The sequence below is a fragment of the Micrasema longulum genome, unplaced genomic scaffold, assembly GCF_059751315.1.
Source record: "Micrasema longulum isolate JH-2025_06_02 unplaced genomic scaffold, ASM5975131v1 h1tg000939l, whole genome shotgun sequence".
Lineage (NCBI taxonomy): Eukaryota > Metazoa > Arthropoda > Insecta > Trichoptera > Brachycentridae > Micrasema > Micrasema longulum.
This window is the reverse complement of record NW_028278130.1, coordinates 92,153-119,723: the sequence shown is the minus strand read 5'-3', so window position 1 is coordinate 119,723 and position 27,571 is coordinate 92,153. Positions and strand designations below refer to the sequence as shown.

At 35.1% G+C, this 27,571-nt stretch overlaps 1 protein-coding gene across 1 annotated transcript; it reads right to left on the bottom strand.

Moving 5' to 3' along the window:
• Nucleotides 1-603: 603 nt before the first annotated feature.
• LOC148278019 (DNA topoisomerase 2-binding protein 1-A-like) lies at nt 604-26,846 on the bottom strand (the record flags this gene model as incomplete). Its single annotated transcript, XM_088232034.1, has 19 exons — nt 26,549-26,846; nt 26,315-26,469; nt 23,505-23,637; nt 22,140-22,247; nt 21,770-22,029; nt 18,859-19,034; nt 17,901-18,013; nt 15,438-15,569; nt 13,080-13,316; nt 11,013-11,226; nt 9,862-10,098; nt 9,481-9,665; nt 8,207-8,373; nt 7,103-7,302; nt 5,427-5,744; nt 4,705-4,830; nt 1,756-1,899; nt 1,262-1,398; nt 604-693 (listed from the first exon to the last, which is right to left on the bottom strand). Coding segments are annotated over exons 1-19 (3,219 nt in total), but the record flags the coding sequence as incomplete, so codon positions are not given.
• Nucleotides 26,847-27,571: the final 725 nt, after the last annotated feature.

Here is a 27,571-nt window from a genome sequence, read left to right as displayed (position 1 = left end):
TGCATTAAACACCAACCTCGTGTCTTCTCTGTCAATCTCCAACTGGGGTGGGAACTCCAACCAAACCCTCAACAACCTAAATCCTACAAAGGCAATAACAAAATTCCTCCGCAATTTATCGCGACTTTTAATAAAAATATTTGTTTATAGTAATCTAAATGTTAGGTTTTATGACTGATAATTAGTTTACCAAGCATGCTATTTTATTAACATTATTTGGCTCAATTTAGGGGAACCAATGGTTCCATGCGTTCTATGAACGGACAGCGCATGATGTACACGCCATACCCAATAATTAAAATTTGTACATATTTTATCATTGAATAAAACAGAGCCATTGAGGGGATCCTGAGGACTGAGGCCTCTGGATGTGTTGGCCTCTGTTCATACATCCTCCTTCCCTCTCGTTAATCTGCGTGGAGTTTGTATTCCTTGGGGATATTTTTGCTAACTTTCCTCTATACGCAGCTGACATCAGCTGAATCCCCCAGAACTATATAACAGCTGCGGGTGGATGGTGGACTTTAGGATCCCTCGACGCATAGTCAAATATACGAACTAGTCGAAAAATAAGATATTTATATTTGATTATATTTTACTTACACTGATTCGTAGTTGGCGCGCAGTCAGGGGGGTTGTGTCATTGTCGGGCTGATTGCGAGAAAAGAATCTCTTGGAGAGTTCTGAGATCGGCTGCAAAAGAACACAAGTACTTGATATTTTAACAACTCAACTCTCTTCTCAGAATACATATTGCCCAGGGAGCCCAATGTCTCCGGGATACATACATTTTTACAAAATGGTACAAAAAAACGCTCTGGCAAATTCTGCTTGTACCAGGAGTAGGCTCAGTATATGAAGGGTCGGCAAGCCAGATATATTAGTATGCCTAATGTTGCAATCGGTTCCTATATGGGCAAATGCCTGTTCTTAGAAACCAATTTTCTGCGGCAAATATGGTTTTCGAATATGTTTCCTATAAATAAAAATAATATTGAAGAAATGGAAAAACAGTTATAACCCAAACTAAACTGAATTGAAATAATGTTTTGTGGTGTCCTTTCCCATCAAAGGGAAGTAGTTTTAGTAAATAAGTGATTATGCACAGCTTACCATCATATTTGAAGTTCTATAATAATGTTTTAAAGTAACTGCGCGTGCCGATTGCAGCGTGGTTAATGATAATTGTTATTTGAGTTGATTTTCACAGAACACAATGTGGAAAAGAAAGTAATAAAAATAGTGAGTGAATACGGCTTACAGTATCTTTGCGCTGATTATCAGAACTCGGAGCCGGCAGATCTTCGCAGAACTTCCACAATCGCTTCTTGGACTCTGCCGATATTGAGCACAGAGCCGCCCCAAACGGGCTCTCCGGCGTGGCCACCGAGATCTCAACTAGGATGAGGAGGATGAGTTATTAGGCCAAAAGAAAATGTTAATTGATTTGATTAAACTTTTTCAGTATTGAAAACGATATAATAATATTATAATGATAAATTTCTACTAAATAGTAAATGGATAAACTAAAGCCAGTAAAATTAATTCCCTTTTAGAAATCATCCCATAAGTCATGGATGATGAAAAAACTACTTATTTTATTGAAAATGTTTAACTAAATTACTCTGTAACCCTTTATGGCTCTGGCATATCTATGTAACTTATTTCAGACCAATGGTGAAGATTGCCATTTTTGTATTAAAACACCTCATTTATTGATAAATGGATTGGGTTGATATTTGCACGTTGACTCACATGGATTCCGTGGAGTCTTCGGCGGATCCGAGGGCATCTCTCCGCGCTTGATAGCCAACATTCTCCGCCGGGAGACGGGGCTGAAGAGATCCAGGTTCGGAGTGGACAAGGCATTGTCCATGGGAGGCGTACTCACACTTTCGTCTGGACAAAACATCAAAAGTACAAAAAAAGTTAAGGCAGGCAGAAACAAAACCGGAAGTGTCTAAAGATATTCTTGAAAATTAAGTTAATAGTTATAAACTTATATACTTATAACCGCTTTTATTTATTCTCTATGTCAATGACATATTTTGTCTCAAAAGATTTAAACTCAAAAATAATGTCATATGACGATGATACGGTTGTATTAGTTGAGGGAGTTAACTGGAACTCGGTAAATTTAGTAGCTAATGACGCTATAAATAAATTGAAATTATGGTTTGACAAAAATATATTATCTTTAAATAACGAAAAGACAAAAATCATCCCATTTTTCATTAACAAAACAGACTTAGATTCAGTAGTAAAAATAATTATTCACCAAAGCAATTGTAACAAAAATAACTGCGATCTTACATGTTCAATACTTGATACAGCAGATAAAATTAAATATCTCGGTGTATACACAGACCAAAACTTAAAATGGAAAAACCATAACAGTGAAATAGTTAAACGAATTAGAAAATGTATATACATATTTATTAGATTAAGGAATGTTTTAAAAATCAATCATTTAAAAATAGCTTATTACTCAATTGTACAATCTTTGTTACAATATGGTATTGTAGGATGTGGTGGTGCATATGCCAATATATTAAACCCTCTTAAAATAGTACAAAGATTAATTATTAAAGTAATTTTAAAGAAACCCTCAACATTCAATACGGAAAGTCTATTTAAAATATTTAAGGTTCATAAAGTAGACACTCTTTATAAAATAAATTCTATTATACAAATATGTAAAAAAGAGAAAATAAAAGAATTTGAAATGAATAAGTCACTCAGATACAAAAATAATATCAAAATTCCTAAATTCCATACAAGTCATGGTCAAAATAGCTTTGTCTTCAAAGGTGTAAAAAATTATAATAATCTTCCTAATGAACTAAAAACTATTAAAAATAATATATCAATAAATAAATTCAAAGTTAATCTAAAGAAATTTTCTGAACTCGTGTAAAAACAACATTCAATTTTAATTAGTATGAATATTATTGTTTTATGTTTATTATTTATATATCCTTCAGGTGATTTTCACAAAAATGGCGCTATATAAATTATCCAAACATATATATATATATATATATTCTATGTTTTTCTTTTTCTTTTCATGTACTCGTATTAAAATTATATAAACTCTTATAAATAACAATATTTTGAGTTTGACCAAATTTTTGTAGACAAGGACTGGATTCAACTCCCTGGGGATTATATATAAACAACAACTCTTATAGATGAACAACTAAAACAGTGTAAGTCACTCTCCAACACAAGAGTTAGTCTCTTTTTTTGGAGAGTTACAGTGATAAAATTTACTAGATGTGTAAAAGTAGTTATGTTTAGAATTTTACAAAAGTTGAACTTTTTATGAAATTTATGAATAAAAAAAAAAATTGAAAAAACATTGACAGTAAAATCATCGATGTAGTCAACAATCATGTATATATGGACCCAAAAAAAGCTGGAAAAAGAGAACCGAACTGCGGAAATACCACGGTGAATAGGACTAAGCTGGGCTGGGCTGCCTTCAGCAATTAAAAATATATACTTGGAAACAAAGAGATGCCTATCAACATGAAACCGGTACTCGCAAAAGTTTACTTTCAACATAATAATGCTAAGCGTCATCGAGTGAGGGTTATCACAGCGGATTGAACAAACACCTTGCTAGAATTAACCTTTCCCAAACTTCTAGATGTAGATTGGTGCGAAGGTTTTCACGGTCACTGTTATTGATATGTTTATTTTTTGGGTGATACCGTGTGTTGTGATTTGTTCCGACGTTTCGGCTACTATTGCAGGAGCCATCTTCAACTCAGTTTACCCTGAAGATGGCTCCTGCAATGGTAGCCAAAACGTGGGAACAAATCCAACACACACGGTATCACCCAAAAAAGAAACATACTGATAACAGTGACCGTGAAAACCTTCGCACCAATCTACATCTAGAAATTTGGGAAAGGTTAATTCTAGCGGGGTTTTTGTTCAATCTGACCCCACTTTTAAGGATAAAAATAAGAATAAACATGAAAGCTAAAGTCTTGAACCTCGCCAGTGAAGATGTATGGACTAAAAACTATGTCCCTCACTGTCAAAACCTTACAAAAGTTAAAGTGCGTTCAGTTTGCAATGAAAAGACAAATTTTGGGCGTCAGTCTTTGTGATAGAATTAAAACTGAGCAGATTAGACACCGAATAAAGGTTATCAGCATCGCAAAAAGAACAGCTAAGCTAAAGTGGCGGTGGGCGGGGCACGTGACAAACAGGACAGTGCCAAATGGTCATCTAGGATCCTGAAGTGCAGGACTTGGAACAATAAAAGAGACTAAGGAAGACTGCGAAAAAGGTGGACAGGTGACATTCTGCTGCCATCCAACTTGCGGGCCATAGATGGCGGCAGATAGCCCATGACAGAAATATTGGAAGAGTTTGAAAGAGGTCTATGTCCAGCAGTGGATTGAATGTAGCTAGCAGTAAGTAAGAGTTATAATTCTAGTCCCTACTTACATGAAAAATATTATTTGAAAATAGTATTTTGATTTTTTATAAATAATTGTTTGTTACCATCAATGTTACCACCATTAAAATTTATATTATTTACCCAGCCGAATTTAAAACCATACATTGAGAGATAATGCTATTGAAAATTTTTATTTTATTCCACTTTATGCCTTTTACCTGTTATTTTTTCTTAATTGTGGCCAACCAAGTACAGAAGCCATACATTTTAGGAGATATGGAACTTACTGTGCTTCTTAAATTCTTTTCCGAATTCGGCTTCCCTCTTAGGAGTTTCTTGAGAGTCAGAGCCGAGTAAACCCTGCCTCGCGAGAGCTATGAACCTAGAGGCCGGAGACATCTCTGTTGACCCTCCTGTAAAAGTAAAAAATATCACAAATTAATCACATAATGGTTGGATTTTATAAAGATGTTTTCTTATAAAATGTTCATAAGTATATTACTAGAAATAAGGATAGAGTAAGGCTATTTAAAAATAAAATAAAACAGTATCCCGAAATTTCATTATGTACATATAAAGGTTTGAAAATGTATGAAGAGAGGCCTGAATGTATGAAGAATGAAAAGAGTTTAAATGAATTTAGAAATAAATGTTATGTTGTTTGTGCGCAGAGCAAGAAGAAGATTCTGGAAAGGCTGTGTTAACAGAATGGCTAAATCCAGAATCTTTAGTGCTTGGCCATAGTGGCAAAGCGTTTGCGGCACGGCGTGGGCGCGGGACCTCGGGCGCGGCAAGACGCCGCTTACCGCGCCCACGTCACACAAACGCATAGCCACTATGGCCAAGCACGAAGTTTAGAACACTAATTTTATTTTTATGTGATATTTTGTTTTCCATATATTTTTCATTTCTATTCTTTAGCATTTATCCTCAGTTTTACAAATTTTTTGCAACTCTTTCAAAAAACATAAAAAGGGGGTTTGTCTGTATGTTAATATAAAAACCGTACCTAGTGATAGTTTGTTCTTTCTACTCGGTGTGATGGCCTTCAAGGGAAGAACATTAGCATCGGAACACCTATGTCTCTCGTCCTTCTCCACATCGTCGGGCGGGTAGCACTCGTCCGACAGGCGTTCCCTCATCATGATGTCCTCGGCTCTGGTCATGTCATTATCGTCGGGTTCCTCCTGGGGGGCGGAAGCATCAGATTCGTTGGTCGGTAGAATGGAAACGTTTTCCTTGTTACACTCGGCCGACGTTTTATCAGCTTCCATGGCGGACTCCTCCTTTTTTAGAATTGATATTTCTTCCTCCTTCCAAATTGGCTCTGGAAATGTTTTATTAAATTATATATTATTTTTTTTATTCAAGGAACATAAAGTGCGATAATTTTGATTTATACAAATTAAACATAATTCATCAACAATTTTTTTTAAATTTATTTATCAAAAGCGTACAAAAATTAACATATAAATTATCAAGTCCTACTGAACTGCATAAAATGCAGTTCGTCAGCAGGTGCGTGTAGTTAAGATTTAATATATATACACAATCTTATCTCATCAATTTTATAAACATATAAAAACTCTTATTACTATGGAAAAAAGAAAAATATGTACATCGAAAATAAAAAATTGTCCAAATAAAAAAGAAAAACCAAAAAAATCTTAATATAAAAATCCACGTTCTAAAAGCCAGATTTACAGCAGATGTCTTTCTCTTGAGCCAGATAAGTTTTTTGATTTTTAATATTTAATGGGAGCATATTATACATTTTTGGTATATTGTACTCTAGTTTTCTTTTCCCGTATTTATTATTGAATTTGGGGAGAGCTAGCTAGTCCATCTACACTAGTGAACCGAGTATTGTATACATGGGCCAATTTATTTCTGTATTCAGATAGACGCATGCTGAGAAACCAGCTTGGACTATGGTAGAGCTCTAACGGGTAAAATATTTATAGATTTATACAATAAGGACAGAACATTTATTTTTCAATTAATAATTTGATCATTGAATTTTGTAAGTTCTCTACAAGGTTTATGTTTGTATTATTGGAAAAAGCCCATGAGGTTAAAGCGTATCTTATAATTGATCCTGAAAGTGACAAATAAATTATCCTTAAAGTACTATCAGGGACATAATATTTCAATATATACATTTTACCAACTATGTTAAGAGTTTGTCCAAAGAGAGTTGTTTTGTAGACAAGAACTGGATTTTACTGGAGCTGTTAATATTTACATATTACAACAGAGATGGAAAAAATTTTAGAGAAGGGAATATAGAAGTCTAGGCATCTACAGGGCTTATGACCTGTCATTGGCTGTTTTAAGTGGCCACATTACACACTGTGTAACATTCGCCATTCTGTCTAAATTTCAACATCTATATTCCTTCAATTCTTCCATCCGAAGATGTTTGCGAAGTTAAAGAGCTGAAACATTTATTGATGTATTTGAAATTCATCTGATTGAATTATTTCCCTCACAAACTGGACAACGCCTGAAAATATTTTTCAATTTTTATACTTCTTCTTGGACCAGGTGGGATCATCGACACTGTTTGTTGTCATCTAAGAAAACATTTTTTATATCAAATTTCCCATAGCACTGAACTACCTCTTCTGGGCTTTTCTTTACCTAAATTCACCGGGCTAGATGTCCAGCGATCCGAGAACTTACCCCTAGTGTCCCCTATCAGGTAGGGCCCTTCCCTGACGCGCTGGCCCCGGGTGGCGCAGGCCAGCAGCCAGTGGCTGGAGACGGCGGGCAGCCCCCACTTGAGGGCCCCCACGTACTTGTTCCCCTTGGATTCGGGGCAGATGAGGTGAGTCGAGGCCTTGGTGGTTTCGGTGGTGCGCCGGCAAAATGTCAGCTGCGTTCTGGAAAACAGACAGACCCAATTCAGGTGGGACGAACTCCGCTGCGCTTGTGAACTATATTATTCTTCTAATGTTTCCTATATGTATTTGGGTTTCGTGTCGTTGATTGATTTGTTTGTATTACTTCGTTCTTCTTCCTTTCCGACGCGGGATCTGGAGCGTGCGGCCGCGGTCTCAATTTGGAACTAACACTGTATTCCTCCACTGTCATACTGGGAAATTAGAAAAAGGTGATTGTGCTGACCATGTGTATTTGATTGATCACAAACTGACAATACTGCAGTGAGGGGTACAATGAAAGTTTTTAAAGTTTATTTGTATTGTTACTTTCACGGTTTGATTGTAAAGAAATATTAAATTTTCGCTTAATTAGTTTAAAAAAAAATTGATATGCGAAACTGAAGAAAGGCTCGAGTCTTTATGAACAGTTTCGGGAAAGGGGTGGATGCTTTCATTTTATGCTTGTGAACTAGTACAGAGAAACTTCGCTTAGCGAGCATTATTTCTTCCACAATGCTAGTCGTAATGAAATCGCACTTCTTCAGTTTATTGTACCCTCAATTTTGAAATCAGATAGTTAATAAATAGTGTTCAAATTCAAATTAATTTATTTTACCAAAATAACATTACAAATAACAAAATATTTTGGGCATTATATTTGGACAAAATATGAAACCAGAAACCCTGAGCAAGAGTATTTGTCTCTTAAGCATACATAATAGTTAAATATATTTTGAGTATGTCCAAATTTTTGTAGACAAGGACTGGATTCAACTCCCCGGGGAGCTGTTTATATTAACATATTACAACAGAGATGAAGAACATTTAAGAGAAGGTAATATAGAAGTCGAGGTTAGACTTCAACTCAAAATATTGTTGACATAATAGTAATCGCGAAACTTACATAGCACCCAGGAGTTGGGCCAGCTCGTCGATGAAGGCTCTCTCCACGCCCATGTAGGTGGAAATTCCCAGAATCTGAGCGGACAGCGGTGTACAGCTCGCCGCTACTTTAACGGGGCGGTGGAAGTATTCTATATCGACAATCTCCTCTTGAGACAAGCAGTCATCCTATTGACATGGACATTCAACATTATTTATACTGCTATATTTATCATTTATCATTTATTTATTCATATATATGTACATTACAGAATAAAATATCTTAATTTATACATATAGAAATAATTAGGTAAAATTATATTTAGATCTCGATAAAACTGTTTCTCACTTTTATGATAACTTTTTAAACCATCTTCTTTTCACATTATGTTTATAAATTTTAACAATATTTATATTTCCACATTTTTAAACTTTCTGCATCATAATTTATTGAATAAAGACTTTATTCTTCCAAAATGTATGCCGACTGCGTGTCAAAATTAAGTAAAATCTTAAAATGGCATTTTTATTTTTAAAAAAAATAATTTAATGAAAACTAACCCTAAAGGGCATCAAAACGTCACTAAGAGTGTATTTGTTAGAAAAATGTATAAAAATTCAATGCAAAATAGCATTCAGAAAATTAAGACACTTAAACAAAACGGTCAGTTACACTGCACCCACTTTGAATTTAGTTCGAGACAATAATTAACTCTTTATTTCTTGTATACCTGCTTTTATTCTTCAGTTTGGGCAAAAATCGAGCATGGTACTGTTTTTAACTAATGCCCGTATTCAGAGACAAAACTTAATGTGGGGAAAAGTACATTCTAATCTCATATGTAGAGAATAACCCGAAGGTGAAGACAATAGAATGTACTTTCCTCACCTTAAGTTTTGTCTCTGAATACGGGTACAAGCATCCAAAAATTACACATGATCCGAACGTACGCCTACTTGTATATGGCATCAGGAGAATAAAACCTTGGAAGTGTTTATGACCGTGCAATAATTTACTCATGTTTTCGCGTACACACATTTTACTCATTCGTGTCTTATATTAATTTTTGTTAGTTAGCCGAATGCTTATGTACATAAAGTGAGATCGACCAAATCGGTCTATGGGGGATTCGAATCCCCCCTTCGGTCCGGCTAGGTTAATGAATTACAAAAAAATATTTGAATGAGAATGTACGGAGAAAAATGGGACCTGAACATTTCGGCGTAAAAGGCGGGAAAATTTAAAATTGAGGAACGTAAAAATGAGGTTTTACTGTATACGACTGTTATAATTACCAGCCAAAATGTGGTCACAACTTTGCCTTTCTTGTTCACAACTTCCTCTTCGTCATAGTCGAGGGGCACGACGATGAAATCAGCTCCTTTTCCGGCCGCCAGTACGGTCCCTCCGGAGGCTTCGATGTTCACCGCGACCTCTGCCGCTGTGACATCTTCCATGCCTTGGAATTCGAATGATAAACCTGAAAATTGTTCGAGACTTCAAGGCCTGTCTCAGGCTGGAGAAAACCAGATTCGACTTGCTCCCACAGAAGCATTTCTTAAGCAATAGGATTGTTGATAGTTTGAATCAGCTACAATGACTTGAAAAATGGGCTAGATTTGTTTAGGATATAACAAAATTTAAATACTTAGTATAATATGGTTGTTATTTTGTACCATTGAAAATATCCGTGAGTTCTTCGGTCATTTCCGTCATGGTGCTGGCCTCGGCGTTGTGCGACGCGAAATTGGACTGCGTACTGGTGACGTCCTTGTCCTCTCCCATCCTGACCCTGAGTGTGGTGAGAGTGGCGTCGTTGGTAGACGTGTCCTTAGCCGCATTCTCCGCGGCGTGCGGCGCCTTGAAGGACCCACCCCCCTGCTTAAAATACTCGGCCAGTGTATCTTCAGAATCTGACAGAGAGAGAAAATCAAAGACTTTTATCTACCTTAAACATAAATATTTTTATATAAAAATATGACAAAATATAAAAATTAAAAAAAACTCTTTTGGCTTAGTTTAATAGTCAATTAACAAATAAAACAAAACCACTGAACTTCCTCATTATAAAGCAACTGTGTTCTAAAAATTATTATTATAGCGCCATTTTCGTAATACAATACCTCAAGGGCGCTTTACAAAGTGATTGTTTTTAACTTTTCAAATTTGTAATTTAAGTAAAACAATTTACTTTGTTATCACATGGCACGGATTTATTAAAATGGTTTCGAGAACAAGTGGGTTTTAAGTTTATTCCTTAACGTCACTTCACTCTCACAGCCTCGCACTTTTGCCGAGAGAGCATTCCATGCCATAGGGTCCGCGACCTCAAATGTACGGTCACCGAATTTATGCGCTGGTTGCGTAGAGGTATAATAACTTTTCCTCTCGCCATGGATGTAGCTGATCTAGGCGTAAAATGTCTGACAGCTAGTTCATCCGGAATGGAAAGTTCCTTTAGATATTCCGGAGCAGAGTTGTGCAGTGACTTATACTTAAGCCGACGGAGTTTGTATTCCACCCTCTGTGGAAAATGTAGCCAGTGTAATTGCCGAAGTAGTGATATGACTGAACTTAGAGATAATACAGACTATTTTTTAACGGTCAAATAATTTAATACCACGAAAAATACTTGACATTATACATTGAGTTATGAGCGTTAACAAGTTTTTCAAAGTTTTTTTGCTCTACTCCAAAATGACAGATTTAGACAATTTACTTTTAGGGATGCGATGATATGTTGGATCTTTGTATATCTGCCACAAATATCGTCCTCATGCCTCAAATGGTTTGAATATTAGAAAACCAGCGCTATAGTAATACGCACCGCCCACAGGGAGTTTGGTCTGGCTGAGATATTGCTGCACGATCTCATCTTTGTCTCCGTCTTCCTCTTCCTTGTCCAGGTTGAAGAGCGGCACCGGCGGTCGGCTCTGCAGCAGCTGCAGGTTCCTCTTGCTCATGGGAGAGGCGCACCCAGCAGAGGAGCCCCCCCCTCCGCTGTCCTTGCCGGCATTGTCGGCGGGGCCCGATAGCAAGTACTAAGGACAAAAGTATATTTATTACCATCATAATTTTCTTATCAGCACCCTGGGGCTCGGCATTGGTACGCTGGCTATTACACCACGAGGTTGACAATACATATAAAACATAATAAAAAAAATAAAACACATAAAACTCGCAAATAAAAATACTCAAAATAAGAACTGCTAGTTTTGCCTCCTGTGACAAACATTTTTCAACTCTAGTTTATTTATAAATTATTGAATAATAAAATAGTAGTAACTTTAATAAACTTTCATCTTCCACATAGACCAACATGACTTAATTTTTTGTTTTAGTCATCATCATGGTACTAATTATTCATTGAATTCACCAATTATTTGCATGCAGCAACTTGCAAATCAATAGTGATAATTAAGATTTATTTTACATCACGCCGCCGATGATCAAGTCTTGTGTTTTGAAAAAGAATCAACAATTCAAAATTCAAATAATGATTAGTTCTTCACTTTTGTTATAACGCTTTACTCTTGTGTGTATAATTATTTTTTAAATTTATTAATATTTATAAAGAATCTCACCCGCATAAATAAAGGTTTCAGCTCTTTAACTTCACAAACATCAACAGACGAAAGAATTGAAGGAATATAGATGTTCAAATATGGGCAGAATGGTGAATGTTACAGTGTGTAAAGTGGCCACTTAAACCAGCCAATGACAGGTCATAAGCCCTGTAGATGCCTAGACTTCTATATTACCGTTTCTAAAATGTTCTTCATCTCTGTTGTAATATGTGAATTTATATAAACCATAAAGTGAACTTTTTAACTTTCCTTTTAAAGCACTTTCTTTTTTTTTCTTCTCTTCTTCCTTTTTAAAAACTGCTATTTTCTTTTATTTAACTTTCTTTTATAAAGGTAAATATTATATTTGTTACAGATGTAATATTTCTTTTATATATATAAATACTGTTTACCATTGTATACTTTTCTCGATGTTTTAGTTCTTCTTTAATATTATGCTATTTTATTTGTATTTTTTATCACTGGTTTCATTGTAATTATGTAAAAGGTTCGTAGAACCGTAAATAAATAAATAAACACATATTTTAATGAACTTATGCCTAATTTTGGGTATGTGAAGTGACTTTTAACTTATTTGAATAACTTTCAGTTTTTCGATTCGGTTTCTGTTGGTACTGGATTTATTTCTCACACAGACTCTGCCTGTTCGAGGACTACTGTGGCTTTGCATCATTTTGGAACAATTTCATAGTAATACATTCAAGTTTCCTCTCAAACATAACCATAATACACGCTTCACGTCTAATGATGGCTTGGTAGTACCAAAAGTATGTAATAAATATGGAAATAGAACTCTCAAATATTTAGTACCTAGAATTTTTAATTTATTACCAAAAGAACTTAAATTTAACTCACATTGTAACAAGAGCAAAATAAGAGAGTGGCTACTCGATCAAGAGTTTATATATGAATAGTAGCTTAGGTGTAAATATTTAATTTTTTCATATATTTTCTTGTATTTAAAAAATAAATTTATATATTATTATTTGTATAAACATGTTTATTCTGATCTTTCGGGCTGTTAATTTTTATATGTTATTCATTGTTTTTATAAATGTAAATAATATTATTAAGTCAGTATAAATATAATCTTCACCAACAAGCTACAAAAAGTGGCTTGGTGGGATTTTAGTTTTAGTAAAAATATAACAAGTGAATTTTTTTTAAATTGTAAAAATGTTTAATTATGCTATTAAATCAAATAAAAAAATTTAAAAAAAGACATTTCTAGACTTAAATAAATGCCTAGACCTAATAAGTGTCATATTCATCTCTGTTGTAAAGTATCCAATCTGTAAACTTCCCACCTGGCTCTCCTCCAGCTGGCGCCGCGCCCGGAGGCTGTCCAGCAGCCAGCGCAGGGACAGGAAGGAGGCGCGGGGCATGGCCGCCCGGCCCGCGGAGTTGGCCCCCGGCCCCCCGGGGTCCCCGCACAGCGCGTGCGTGACGCCCGCCGTGGCCGCGTCGTAGCGCACGCCGCCGCAGCGCGACACTACGCGCTGGACCTTGTCGCGCCGCGTGGCCGTCGTCCCGAACACGTAAATCTAAAGAGGGAATAGATTTATTTATCTTTGAAGGCCGATAAAAAAAATATGGTGAATAAATTTTTATAGCACAACTGCCGATACTACATCCATTTTAAGTGGTAATATTTATCTGTGGGTATTTATATAATCCCCGGGAGGTCGAAAAGTCACTAAGCTCCATGAGTAAAAATAGCAATTGAGGTTTACCAACAAACACACTGACTATATAAACAGAGATGATGGGATGCGATTAAAATCACCGTGGTGATACTCGGTGGGATTTCTCTTAGGAGAGCGATTTACAAATTGTAATATGTATGTCAATTTTACATGACATTTTTTTTCTTTCTATTTAATAAATCTGATATGTATATTTTGTAATGTGTTAAGAATTAATTGGATACTCTGTAATGTTCTCAATGTAACCAAAATAAATAAATGAAATGAAATATATAAAGATAGTCAATGTCAAGTTTGAACAAGTTGTGACTTGTCAGTATTCTTCCAGAACTGGAAGAGGAGGTCGTGTTTGCCGTGTCTGTCCGATTTCAAACAAGATGTTGTTAACATTAGGTTTTGTTTTATGTTGCAAATAAGTGCCACAGAAGCTCATGATGATAATGTGATGACTCTGAAGACAGTTTACAAATAGTACGAGTGAATTAAAAGCGGAAACGAATCAGTTAGAGACAAATAAAGGTCAAAATGTCCTTGAAAACATGCAAAAAGTGACAAAAATTATTCGTGATAAACTTTCCGAGAGCTTAATGAAGAACTGAACATTACATGCAGATCCGTGCAAAGCATTTGACCGGTATTAGGGAAATATCACATACTACGAATACCGATAAAAATATATGAAATGGTTTTGGAAAAATGAATTGAATTTTCAGAATCAATATGGATATTGTGGAGAAATGTTTTAATGCATAACTTTGAAAAAGAAATTATGAAAAAAAATGTCCCTAGAAAAACGCGACGTGTTTAGAATTGATAACTATGACGTCAAGATCGTGATGATGTTCTATAAAAATTGAAACATACAAAGTCCAAAACTAACATGAATCATGAATTTATTAGAGGCGTGGCCAATGCAATGACTGATTTCGCGGGAATCAAAAATAGTTTTTATGCTACATATAAGTAGCAAAAATTTTTTTTCACTTGACAGTATTTTACAGACCCTTATTTTTATTTTGAAATTTTTTTTTATTGTTTATTTATTTTTTACATATTTATTACAGCAATTTAAAAGTAATTATTTATACAACAAATTAATTAAGTAGTAAAAGTGAACATATATATTTTTTAATTTTTGTTGTTGGTTCATTTAAACTGCCTAACTAGGGATAGCTTCCCCGTTCTAAGGCAGTAAATTATGTATTTTATAATAATATTAAAAAGCAATTACAGTTTTATTATTATGTGTGCTTTTTCAGTCTTAAAAGTAAATAATAAATATTCAGTGAAAACATAAATAATACCAAAATATCTATATCCTAAGTCCTAAGTCATTACTAGTAAAACAGGAAATCAGTTTACGTTCTTCTACATCGGACAACAATTTCTCTGACTCCCTCCGACCAATATGGATTAAAAATGCAGTTATTACTTTAGAAGGCTGACAAGCTTATTACTTTGTTCACTGTCTGAATATTTGTTAATTATGTTTTGTTTTTTTTTTTTTAAAAAAAGAAATATTTGCGTTCTTATGATTTACCCAAATATTTAATTTTGAGGGCCATTTTCAACGAGTTGTAAATAACTCACTATTAGAAAATGGAATCGAGTTGGGGTAGAGTGGGATTCGAACCACGGACCTTCGGTCTGTGAGTCCGAGACACCAGCCACAGGACCACAACCCGATTTTGTTTTTTAAGTTAGTCTTCTTTGTTTATTCTCAAATGTAATTTAAAAAAACTAAATTGTTAAATGTCCTCGGCACGGAAAACTCCAGCGAAGTCACATTATTTTTATTATTAATTATAGTTTATAAGCGAAAAATATGAATAAATAAAATAAATAATCAAATTACTGTATTTTTTTATCAGTGGGGTACGTGCAACACTATTAATAATCAATGTAGAAAGTGCAATTTTCCCATATATTCGAGGGGTAATATGGAATGAAAGAACTAACGCCACATCCATCGAGGAATGGACCCGCCGCCTTGGCCTCCTTCATATCTATGGCGTCCACCAGGAGTCCAATCTCCTTTGCCATGGGACACCCGCGAACACTCCGACTTTTACTCGCACTGCTCGTAACATCCTGAAAACAAAATACATATCATAAAATCACTTTGATACAACCGCATAATATTTATAAAGAATAATCACAAGAATAAATTTGACATATTTTTCATTTTAACTCCACTGTAATATTAACATTTTACAACAGAGATGAAGAACATTTAAGAGAAGGTAATATAGAAGTCTAGGCATCTACAGGGCTTATGATCATTGACTGGTTTAAGTGGCTTTTTACACTGTAATATTTATTATTCTGCCCATATTTTAACATCTACATTCCTTCAACTATTTCATCTGTTGATGTTTGCGAAGTCAAAGAGCTGAAACCTTTATTTATGCGGGTGAGATTCATCTAATTGAATTATTTCACCTACATACTAGGCAACGCCTGAAAATATTATTTTTTCAATTTCTATACTTCTTCATGGACCAGGTAATTCATCAACAATATTTTGAGTTTGTCCAAATTTTTGTAGACAAGGACTGATCCTTGTAGACACCAGTATAGATACCAGTATAGTATAGAAATTGAAAAAATAATATCTTCAGGCGTTGCCCAGTATGTAGGTGAAATAATTCAATTAGATGAATCTCACCCGCATAAATAAAGGTTTAAGCTCTTTAACTTCACAAACATCAACAGATGAAAGAATTGAAGGAATATAGATGTTCAAATATAGGCAGAATGGTGAATGTTACACAGTGTGTAAAGTGGCCACTTAAACCAGCCATTGACAGGTCATAAGCCCTGTAGATGCCTAGACTTCTATATTACCTTCTCTTAAATGTTCTTCATCTCTGTTGTAAAATGTTAATATAAACAGCTCCCCAGGGAGTTGGATTTAGTCCTTGTCTACAAAAATTTGGACAAACTCAAAATATTGTCCACTGTAATATTTATCCTCTCACCTCGTGGTTTTGTGGTTGGCGCATTTATTTCTCATGCATGGAGCTTGGGGTTGAATTCCCCAAAAGATAGACACAAATAAAAAATATAAAAAAATATTCGGGTTCTCACGATTTCATGATCAAAAATGGCTGACCTACACTGCCCTGCTAAGCCTAAGTCTAAAAATCGTATCTGGTGAATTGCAAATTTTCAAGGTATTATGCTTTGCCGATCTGATTTCTTTTGAAATCTTTTGAAATATTTATTTACAGGGGAAATATCTCATATTTGAGAAGCAGAAATGACTTGTTAGAGTAAGACTATTGAATGTCTGTGTAAAAGCAAAAAAAATGCAAATAATTTTTTTATATCACCCGTCGATGGGAGGATTGCTATCCCGAAACTCTAGTAGTGTAGATAAAATAGATTTAGCGTCAAAATGATTTATAATAAAGTGTTACGAAGTGAATGCCGATTCAAATAATAACAGTACAGGTGTCCCCCATGGAAAATATAGCTGGCACTAAAAACGTTAATAGAATAAAAACATTCGATTCCCGACATGGTTGATAAGAAATATTTATTTAAAGAGTGTGTTCACACTATTTTTGAGTCCTTGGACTGGTACTTGAAGCGTAAGACTGATCATCATACCTTATATATGTCATTATATGTCATATATGTCATTATAATTTGATCTTATTCATTTTACTATGTATTTTTATTGTTATTTATTGTGGCTTGACACGGGCATAGCCTAAAAAGCCTTAATAAATTCATGAATATATAATTTTGTAATTTTGAATGAATAAATAAATAAATAAATAAATAACCTTCATGTAACAAAAATGATTAAGATACGCTGCGATTGACGTACCAATGCAGTGCCCTATGCACCATTAGGTGCGGAAAGGGAATTATTATGAAAAACGTTAATAGAAGGTATGGTACACCTTTTCATTTATATCATAAAATTACAAATTAAATCTTTCTAATGAGTAAATTTAGTGGTTTTTATAAAAATAAAAAAAATAATTTATAGACAATCAAAATAGGCCAAAAAAAATTTCCAATATTTTACATACCATATTATCAGCGCTATGATTTTGTAATTTTGAAATTACTTCGCATGTGACGTCACGAGTTCTCTTCGGTGAGTTCTGCCGATTGGTGAATTGGCTTCACATAAACCGGAAATCTATCACAACGCTCTATCATTGATTGATTCGGAAAAATTATTAACGTCATTCAAAATAGTTAATTTTATTTTTTTTTTTCTTCGCCGTACAATTAAATTGTCTAATTTTTACAGTGCGTAGAAAAACATTTTTATATCCAATTTCCTTAGGCGCTGAATTTCCTCATTGACAGGGAATGAAAAGAGCCTAAAATAGAACTGCGTGGATACACGGGGAGATGCAGAGGGAGTGAACAGACAAAGAAGAAATAACAATTACGTACGTTATGATGAGTGCTGACCAGACGGGAGGAATCCGTGGAAGCCGACGATCGCGTTTCATCCACGGAAGATGCAATAGGGTGCCGTAAATTTGTTATTGTGGACAAATTCAAACCTAGAAATAACAAAACGCAAATATAAATTTGACATGCATTTTTATTGTTTTTGTTCACAGTGGGTAATAATTTTACTATTGTTATTATGGATAACTTATATAGCGCCATTTTCGTAATAAAATACCTCAAGGGCGCTTTACATAGTGATTCTTTTAAATTTGTAATTTAATTAAAATAATTTATTTTGTTGTCACATGCTACGGATTTATTCAAATGATTTAGAGAACAAGTGGGTTTTAAGTTTTTTTCCGAAACATCACTTCACTTTCACCTCTGCTGGGAGAGCATTCCATGCCATAGGGTCTGCGACCGCAAATGCGCGTTCACTAAATTTAGTGCGCTGTTTGCGTAGAGGAATAATAACTTTTCCTCTCGCCGTAGACGTAGCTGATCTAAGCGTGAGACGCCTGTCAGCTAGTTCCCTTAGATATTCCGGAGTAGAGTTGTGCAGTGACTTATACATAAGCCAACAGAGTTTGTATTTGACCCTCTGTGGAAAACGTAGCCAGTGTAGTTCCCGAAGTAGTGGAGTGATATGACTGAACTTAGAGATACCGAAAATAAGTCTCGCTGCGGAATTCAATACAGATTGTAGGCGAGTAACATTCCAATGAGTAAGCTTAGTGGTTTTTTATTTTTGTTAAGACTATTAAACTTAGCCGAAAACTTTGTTTCAATTGTTAGATATCGTATTATCAGAGCTATGATTTTTTAAAGTTTTGTATTTCTGAAATAACACAAGAAGTTCAAAGAATTTTTTTAAATGAAGTTAAATAATACTAAAAGAGCCAGATAATCACCAGATACCAATTTCATTTCTAATTACAAAGGTTGCGATACGCACTCATGTCGGGCAGTTTGCTATTCTGGTACGGGCTGGACGTCTTGTTCTCGTGCACTGTAAACAGCGCCGGGTCGAGGGCGCAGCCTCGAGCCACCGACTCGTACACCCAGGAGGCGAGTACGCAGAACTTCTTATACTCGATCGCCGCCTTGTGCTTGTTGCCGCCTATGCCCTCCCTGGAAAGAACATTTGTTCGGTAACGAGAAGAACGCAGACAAAAAGCAATACACGAGATATGGGCGTGCCAGCGAAGGCGCCTGCCTATAACAAATAGTAATAGTGTTGAGGATTGGACGAGGTGTGAATAATACCTCGACCTAGGAGGAGGAAAATTTAGAGTGGACTGTATTGTTAGGAAGGAAGGTTGACGATGAGGCGTGATGAGTGCTGGAACCCGGCTGGTGAAGCTGGCGGTCGTGAGACGCTGACACAGCTCGCAGGGAGCTGGCGGTCTAAATGGACGCTGGCATAGATCGCTTGATGATGGATTCGTTGAGCACTTCACTCGTTAATGTTAGATTTCGTACTGATTATAAAATGTTTGTTTCGGCACTCACACGTAGAATTATTGTTGCGTAGAGTGCGCTAGGAAATGAGAAGGACGGGTAGGTAGGTATAGATTTGGTCCGAACAAATAGTAATAATGAATGAGATATTAAAAAGTAATTTTAGGCCTTTAGTATTAATTATATATCTATGTACTTTATTACGCAAAATAAACATATTGGTTATCGGCTACCAAAAAAGTTTTCTCAAAGAACCTTTTTTTAATTTATGCCTTAAACAAAGTAACATTGAAGAGTTATCACCTTACTATGCATTCCCGATTATTGGCAATAATCCAATTCCAACAAGTATGGAGAAGAAAAGACATTCTTCCAATTTTAGATTTGATCCCCATAATGTTTGAGACACAAGAAACTGTCTCCTGAAAAATTAGGCATTTTGACTTATGTGATTGTTTCCTCCACCCATAGATATATAGACTGCGGTGTACCGGCAGAGATCATCATCATGATCAGCATCCCCCTCTCTGCATCCAGGGGTGCATAGGGCACTGGACCAGTAAACTAAATGCAACACACATCATTTAGTGTTTCATCATTTACTTTATCATTTTAAATACATGTAAACATCATTTTGCGCCGGTTCGATTTACAATTACGCTGATTGGTGCCGGCGCGGAATTCCCCGGTTCGGCCGACACCAGACGACAGTACGCGCCGCGATTCTAATAGCAGACACACTTTTACACATTGTTTTATTCTATTACCGTGTACGCGAGCAGCCTATTGTGTGTGTGTGAAAGTGTTTCCGATTTTGTTTTGGTTTTGTTTTCACGAAAAATAAAATGGTATGATTATATTTTTTATTTTATTATTATTAAAATTAAAAGAATATTCAAATATTTGTAGTTTATGCTATGATTCTGCAAGAAAGGAAGCAACAATCAAAACAAATGAAATTGGATGCTTTTTTTAAAAAATTGTGAGAATTTAATTTACGAACTGGTGAGTTAGTATTTATTATAAAAAAATCATTATTTATATCGAGAGATTATCATTTATTTTGTAAACGAATTTAAACTGTATTTATTGATTACATTTATAATTTATTTTGAATATATGTGGGATATGTATTAAAATGTGTTCATTTTACGCAATTTTTTTCAATTTTTATGTCTTTCGGAACGGAACCCTAGCGTAAAACGATGTATATTATCTGAAAAAAACACTGTATTTTACGACACACTTGAGTTTGATGTTAGTTAGAACCTTAGAATCACCAGCAAAGTGAAGTAACGCTTTTGTGCTTGCAATAGAGAGAAATGGCATCTCTATAAGTGGGCAGCGCGTTATAACTCTAAAGCAACAATATTTTGAGATTGTCCAAATTTTTTTTTTTTTTTTTTTTACATTACATTTTTTTGCACCACAACAGGCCAGGAGGCCTAATTACAGTGGTGAATTACATCACAGAGCACCCAGGCTTGAGAAAAATCACATTTTAATTTTTTGTGTTCTCACCGGGAATCGAACCCGGAACCTTCCGTGCGTGAGTCAAGCGTCTTGACCACTACGCCACGGAGGCCGCCGTTTGTAGACAAGGACTGGATTCAACTCCCTGGGGAGCTGTTTATATTAAAATATTACAACAGAGATGAAGGTTTCAGCTCTTTAACTTCACAAACATCAACAGATGAAAGAATTGAAGGAATATGGATGTTCAACTATAGGCAGAATGGTGAATGTTACACAGTCAGTAAAGTGGCCACTTAAACCAGCCATTGACAGGTCATAAGCCCTGTGGATGCCTAGACTTCCATATTACCTTCTCTTAAATGTTCTTCATCTCTGTTGTAATATTTTAATATAAACAGCTCCCCAGGGAGTTGAATCCAGTCCTTGTCTACGAAAATTTGGACAAACTCAAAATATTGTTGATAAATTACCTGGTCCATGAAGAAGTATAGAAATTGAAAAAATAATATCTTCAGGCGTTGCCCAGTATGTAGGTGAAATAATTCAATTAGATGAATCTCACCCGCATAAATAAAGGTTTAAGCTCTTTAACTTTACAAACATCAACAGATGAAAGAATTGAAGGAATATAGATGTTCAAATATAGGCAGAATGGTGAATGTTACACAGTGTGTAAAGTGGCCACTTAAACCAGCCATTGACAGGTCATAAGCCCTGTAGATGCCTAGACTTCTATATTACCTTCTCTTAAATGTTCTTCATCTCTGTTGTAATATTTTAATAACTCTAAAGGTTAGACTACAAGTTTCGAGTGTTCAGAATTACCCATCATCAGGTGTCAATATAAACCAAACCAAAATAATACAGAATAACTACTCGTACTGATAGGTGGGTGAATGGACTAAGACAGGGTGTCAGTGTAGACTTACGCGTTCATCACAACGACATCGGTGGTTGAACTCTCGAAATCCCCGCGGAACATTCCGCCGTTCTCGTTGATCAAGTTGACGATCTTCTTCTTCTCGTGCTTTGAGAAGCCCGTGGTGGTAACGACGGCGCCAAAGAAGGTGGGCAACTTGTGGTCCCCGAACAGGGGGTCCGAGGCCGAGACGTTCTGCTCCAGCGAAGCCCTCCACACCGCCTCGACCCAGTCCATGTGCATGACGGGAATGTTGGACTTTACGGCCTCCTGAAGCATAATTCATTTAAAAGATTCTCTAATGCGGTGTTTTTCAACATTTTTGAATAAGCGATCCCCTTGCGAGCGAAAAAAATATTTGAATAGTTTAAAATACTCACATTATATTTGTCTGAGAAAACCGTATTGGAAATGAGATGCGTAGATTCTGTAGTCAACATGTTATCATATTTTCCTCCCATCCACAGTATTTTAGTCTTCATTTTTTCCTACAATGTTTACATCAAATGTTAGCCATAAAACACATAATTCTGAAATATTTATTAAAACATTATTCCGATGTCTCAGTAGTGAAATGACAAGAGTCAAAATAGCCAATAACCCTTTTGTAGCAAACCCTTCCTTTTTAAACATGTTGTGTATCCGGTAATGAATACGTATTTTTTTAAAAACAACTCTTAACTCACGACGAGGTGTGTTCAGAAAATGACAGAAAATTTTAAATTTTGCGGGTTTGGAGAGTCCGATTGTAAAATTTTATTATGTTGGTATACATGCCCCTGAAGTATGCTGTATCCATTGTTTACTTTGTCTGTGGCAGCCGTTAAGGTTAGACGTGTTCGGCGTGCTCGGTGATTTTCGTCTTGGCGATCCAGAATGCCTTCACTGGGACGATTCAGCCTTAGTTTCGACGTCATATCCGTAAACCCATGTTTCGTCACCTGTTATAACACGTTTTAGTAATTCTGCATTGTCGTTGACTTTATTTAGTGACACCTGAGAAACTTCCATTCGCCACTGTTTTTGTTCAAAATTCAACAATTTTGGAACAAATTTTAAAAAATATTTTTAAAAAATTCATGGCATGAGCCAATCGATATGCCAACATCATCAGCGACTTCTCTTATTGTGATTCGGCGATCGTTCATAACCATTTCATTAACTTTTTTCACGTTTTTATCGGTCGTTGATGTGCTGGAGCGTCAGGGCCGTTTATCATCTTCAACGTCTTCACGGCCATCTTGGAAACGCTTATACCACTCGTAAACTCTTATTCTACGCATAGCAGACTCACCAAAGGCCTTTGTTAACATTTTACACACTTTATTCAATTTTTTACACAAAATTAGAAACGAATTCTTTAATCCATTTTTTTAACAAACAAAAATCACCGAGCTCATAAAAACACGTCTTACCTTACTGGCTGCCACAGACAAAGTGAAAAAACAGGGGCATGTATACCAACATAATAAAATTTTACAATCGGACTCTCCAAACCCGCAAAATTAAAATATTCCCGTTATTTTCTGAACACACCTCGTATTAGAAAATAGAAATCAAGCTGGGGTAGAATGGGGTTCGAACCTCGGTCCTCTGATCCGCGAGTCCGCAACACCAGCCACGGGACCACAACCCGATAATGAAACTTTCATGGTGGTTTTCGAAAAAGGCGTTCTTATTCAATACCGACCCCGATAATCCCCAAATTAGTGGATAATTTATTCTCCTTATTTTTGAGGATATACCTTCTGTTCTCGGTCGTGGCCGCTAGCGGTTACGACGAGGTTCCTCATTGCGATTGTGTAAACAGGATGGGGCCCGGGGGGTATCGGGCTGCCCTCCGTAAGGCAACAGGACAGGCATCTCGCACCAACAATGCTGAAATCACAATTTTAAAATCATTAAAACCATAGAGTACACATCGAGCCACAATCGCCAAAACATCGTAACCGACAGAAGAAAACGGGAGAATATTTTTTCTTCATAATTATTAAGGAATGTGTAGGAAAAGGTAATTGAGGGTTGGTTGAAGCTCCTACCCCAGTTAGGGATTGAAGAGAAGACGCGAGATTGCTGTTGGATGTTTATTTATTACATGACGAATAAATAATTAATTATGTCGGACGAGTGTTACGTCAATGATAGGTTGAGAGACTGCAATTGAACTACATGCTGGAACTGAGTGAAGCTGGACTGAAGTGAACTGAGCTTTTTGGGCTGACTGGCTGAATGGGCTGACTGACTGGCGTAGCGTCCTGTGGTCTCTTTATAGACGACGTTCCTTTTTAGTTCATTTCTTCATGGTAGGGACGATGGGAATGTACTGCAGAACAATGCTCTTGGTTTGACGTGCAATGCTGTGAGAGTTGCATTATACGAATGTATTAGATTCAATTGAAAATGATGACATTGCATCGTCGGTCATTAGTCTACTTCAGGTGAACTAATTAAACATGTGTGTGTCATCGACTATGGGCTATGGACCCTACAAATGTGTCAGGTGTTAAAATAATTTTTCTGATTTTTTTTTTCAAGAACAAGAGGACGCAACAAAAAAAATGTAAAAAATTAGTCAGTCACGCTTCACTTATAATGATGGTTTAGTAGTCCCAAAATTATGTAATAAGTATGGTAATAAAACCCTCAATTATTTAGTACTTAGTATTTTTAATTTATTGTCGAAAGAACTTAAATTTAACACACAATATAACAAGAGCAAAATGAGAGAGTGGCTTCGTTTGGATCCTTTTTTGAAGGAAGAAGAACTCGGACAAAAAGCAGTACACAAGATATAGGCGCATCAGCAAAGGCTGCCTGCCTATAACCAATAATAATAATATACAACATGTTAACAATAATAAAGCAAAAGTACAGAAACAAAAAATGAAACGAAATAACACAACAAAAAAGAAGCAACCTCTTATGCTTGCTGTAGATTAAAATATTAATAATTTAAGTACAAAATACACATATATTTCAAAAACTAAATGAAGGTATATAAAACGTTATTTTATAAGTAATACACATATGCATGCAAATAATTATTTACACATATACGCGCACATGCACACTCACTCACACGTATAAACACATTCACCCACACACATACCATAACATGGTGAAGAAAATTATAAAATCAGGTTTTCAAGTTACTTAACAAAAGAAATTCAAGTAGGTACTGTAGAAAAAAAACATTGAAAAAAAACGAAAAAAACATACTTATTTCCTTAATTGTAATTTTTTTTTTTAATATGACTGAAATGTTAAAAAACAACATTTGATTAAGGAGGTTAATAAACAAATATTTTAATCTTTAGTTTGAATTTTGTAAAGGCATTGATAATTTTTATTTCGTGGGGCAAATTGTTTTAAAAATTGGTTCCCTGATATACATAACTTTTAACAAAATGTTTAGTATTAAATTTTGGCATATTAATATAATATTGGCGTCTACGTAAATAACCTAATGTATGGATTTTTTTTAATTCTCTTTATAGATTTGTAAAATTTATTTTTTTAAATATATTTTATCAATTTATGGAACATTAAAAATTTTAAATAGTTCTTTTGTTGGGAATGTTGATGGCATAGAATTAAGAATATTCCTGAAACCGCATACGCACATCAAACAGAAGGCGACTCAACTACTTATAGATGAGTAGGTTTACGTTTTGCCCCATTAGTTTCTTTGAAGATGTCACTCAGTCCGCAACTCCTGATTTTAATTCAACTATGCCGTGTTGTGTCCTTTTAAAGTGTAAAAATACTGATAGGATCTTAAAGAAACATGATGGCATCACATTTCATGTGTAATTAACAAACGAATGTTTAAGTAGCAAATGAATTACTTAAAAATTTAATTATTTTTCCATATATCAGATTGTCGAAGAAACAAAATGGCAATTTCGTTAGTGTTGCCAGGGTAGATTTTTTTTTACCTTTGCTCGTTTAATTAAAGAACTAATGAAAATTAGACCTCGGATTAAACAACGCCGTGGGGGACTTTTGAATGACATTATCTTTAAAACATCAAATATTATTTAACATGATATAAAAATATCAGTTTTATGTCAAATAAAATTTGTTTTATATTTTAAGTTCGAAATTCATTAATTCAATGACTCTTATTAAATGACCCTTTACTTATCTACTCTGTTGTGTCAATCAATGTTTCCGCGTGCACAATAACATTTTAGAGAAATTAACAGATTACTTTTTTTTCACCTTACATTTGTGTTATGATTTTTTTTTCCCCCATCAAACAACATTACCCGGCGACTTCACGAATACGCGCGGCGAAAGTAAGCCGGAGTGCGGAATTATTGGACACAGTCCGATGTATTCAAATATGATTCTACGCTCCTTGAGGACTATTCTTAATTCTATGGATGGAACATTAAAAATTTGAAATAGTTCTTTTGTCAGGAATGTTAATGGTTTTTTTTTAAATCACTTTAATTATTCATCTTTGTACTATTTTTACTGAGTTTATAATACTTGTGTAGGAACCTCCCCAACCAGTAATACCATATTTTAGTAAAGTAACGTTACTTACACAGCTTTGGTCTTCGTTAGTTTGTTGAATATAGGTCCTTTGAATTCTTGTAAAACAAACACATCGGTTTTTGTAAGATTAGTCTTACTTAGACACTGCTCTTCAGTGGCCCATTCTACCGTAATAATACCGCTCGATCTGTGTTGTTCACTTTGCTAAAATATTTATTTAAAAATTATATCCATTTATCCACATACATATTTCAGTAAAATAATAAAGAAAAGTAAACACTACATTAAACGCCTGTTGCATTTCAATATCACAGTCATCCTCGCAATCTGCACCTTTAGGTAATACAAAATATAATTGCACTTTTGTCATTTTGATAAGGATTTTAATATGAACTTCGATGAGCTATTTCTAAATGTATTTTTACTGGGTCACAGACACCATGGCACGCAGATACGAAACCCCAGCATTCAAATATTAACATAAAACACACAAACAGCAGTTTTTACTATAATTTGATAACAATTTTTAATGTTATAACGCTTCTAAGCGTGCTCAGCTGTCACTTGTTTCCCACTATTTTGTTTGAAATATTGGGATCATAAACTAAAAACAATATGACAAAGCAAAGACAATTTTTCTAACCACAAAGTTTTAAACACAAAGAGATAACAAAAAATAAAGGAAATAGGGGCAACCTACATTTCAAAATAAATTTGACGGATAAATATGTGCACGGGAAACAAACGGAATTTTCATTAACCTTACAATGAGAAAGGAGAATATTCAGTGCTACAACGAAAGGTTACTTGTTTCAACAATGTTGAGTGGTGTAGCCAATTTACTTTTTATTTTAAATGAACGTACTTTCAGATGCTGATAATGCTGTAAATCACTAGTGTAATGATGGTGAACATTATAATGAGGAATTAGAGACAAAAATAGAAATTAGATTTGATCCGTAAAATCAATACTTTTGACTCTTGATACACGATTTAAAAACCCAGGAAAACTTTTGGTGTCAGAACCAAGCAAATGCTGATTACAATTATTTAGCTTATAAACATGTGCTGTTATCGGGAATTTTAACTGCATTCGACTCCTTAAACCTTAAAAGGGCATTAAATCTTATTCTTTTTCACGCTCGCTCCTCAACATGAACAAACGCCTCTAGGAGATGTTATCACTCACCAGGATTTTTGTCTCCTCCTTTGTCAATCCCGCATACATCCCTATACTTATAAGCATATATACAAAACACATTTTAAAAAATAAAAAATAATAATGTACCCTTGTTGCATTAGGGCT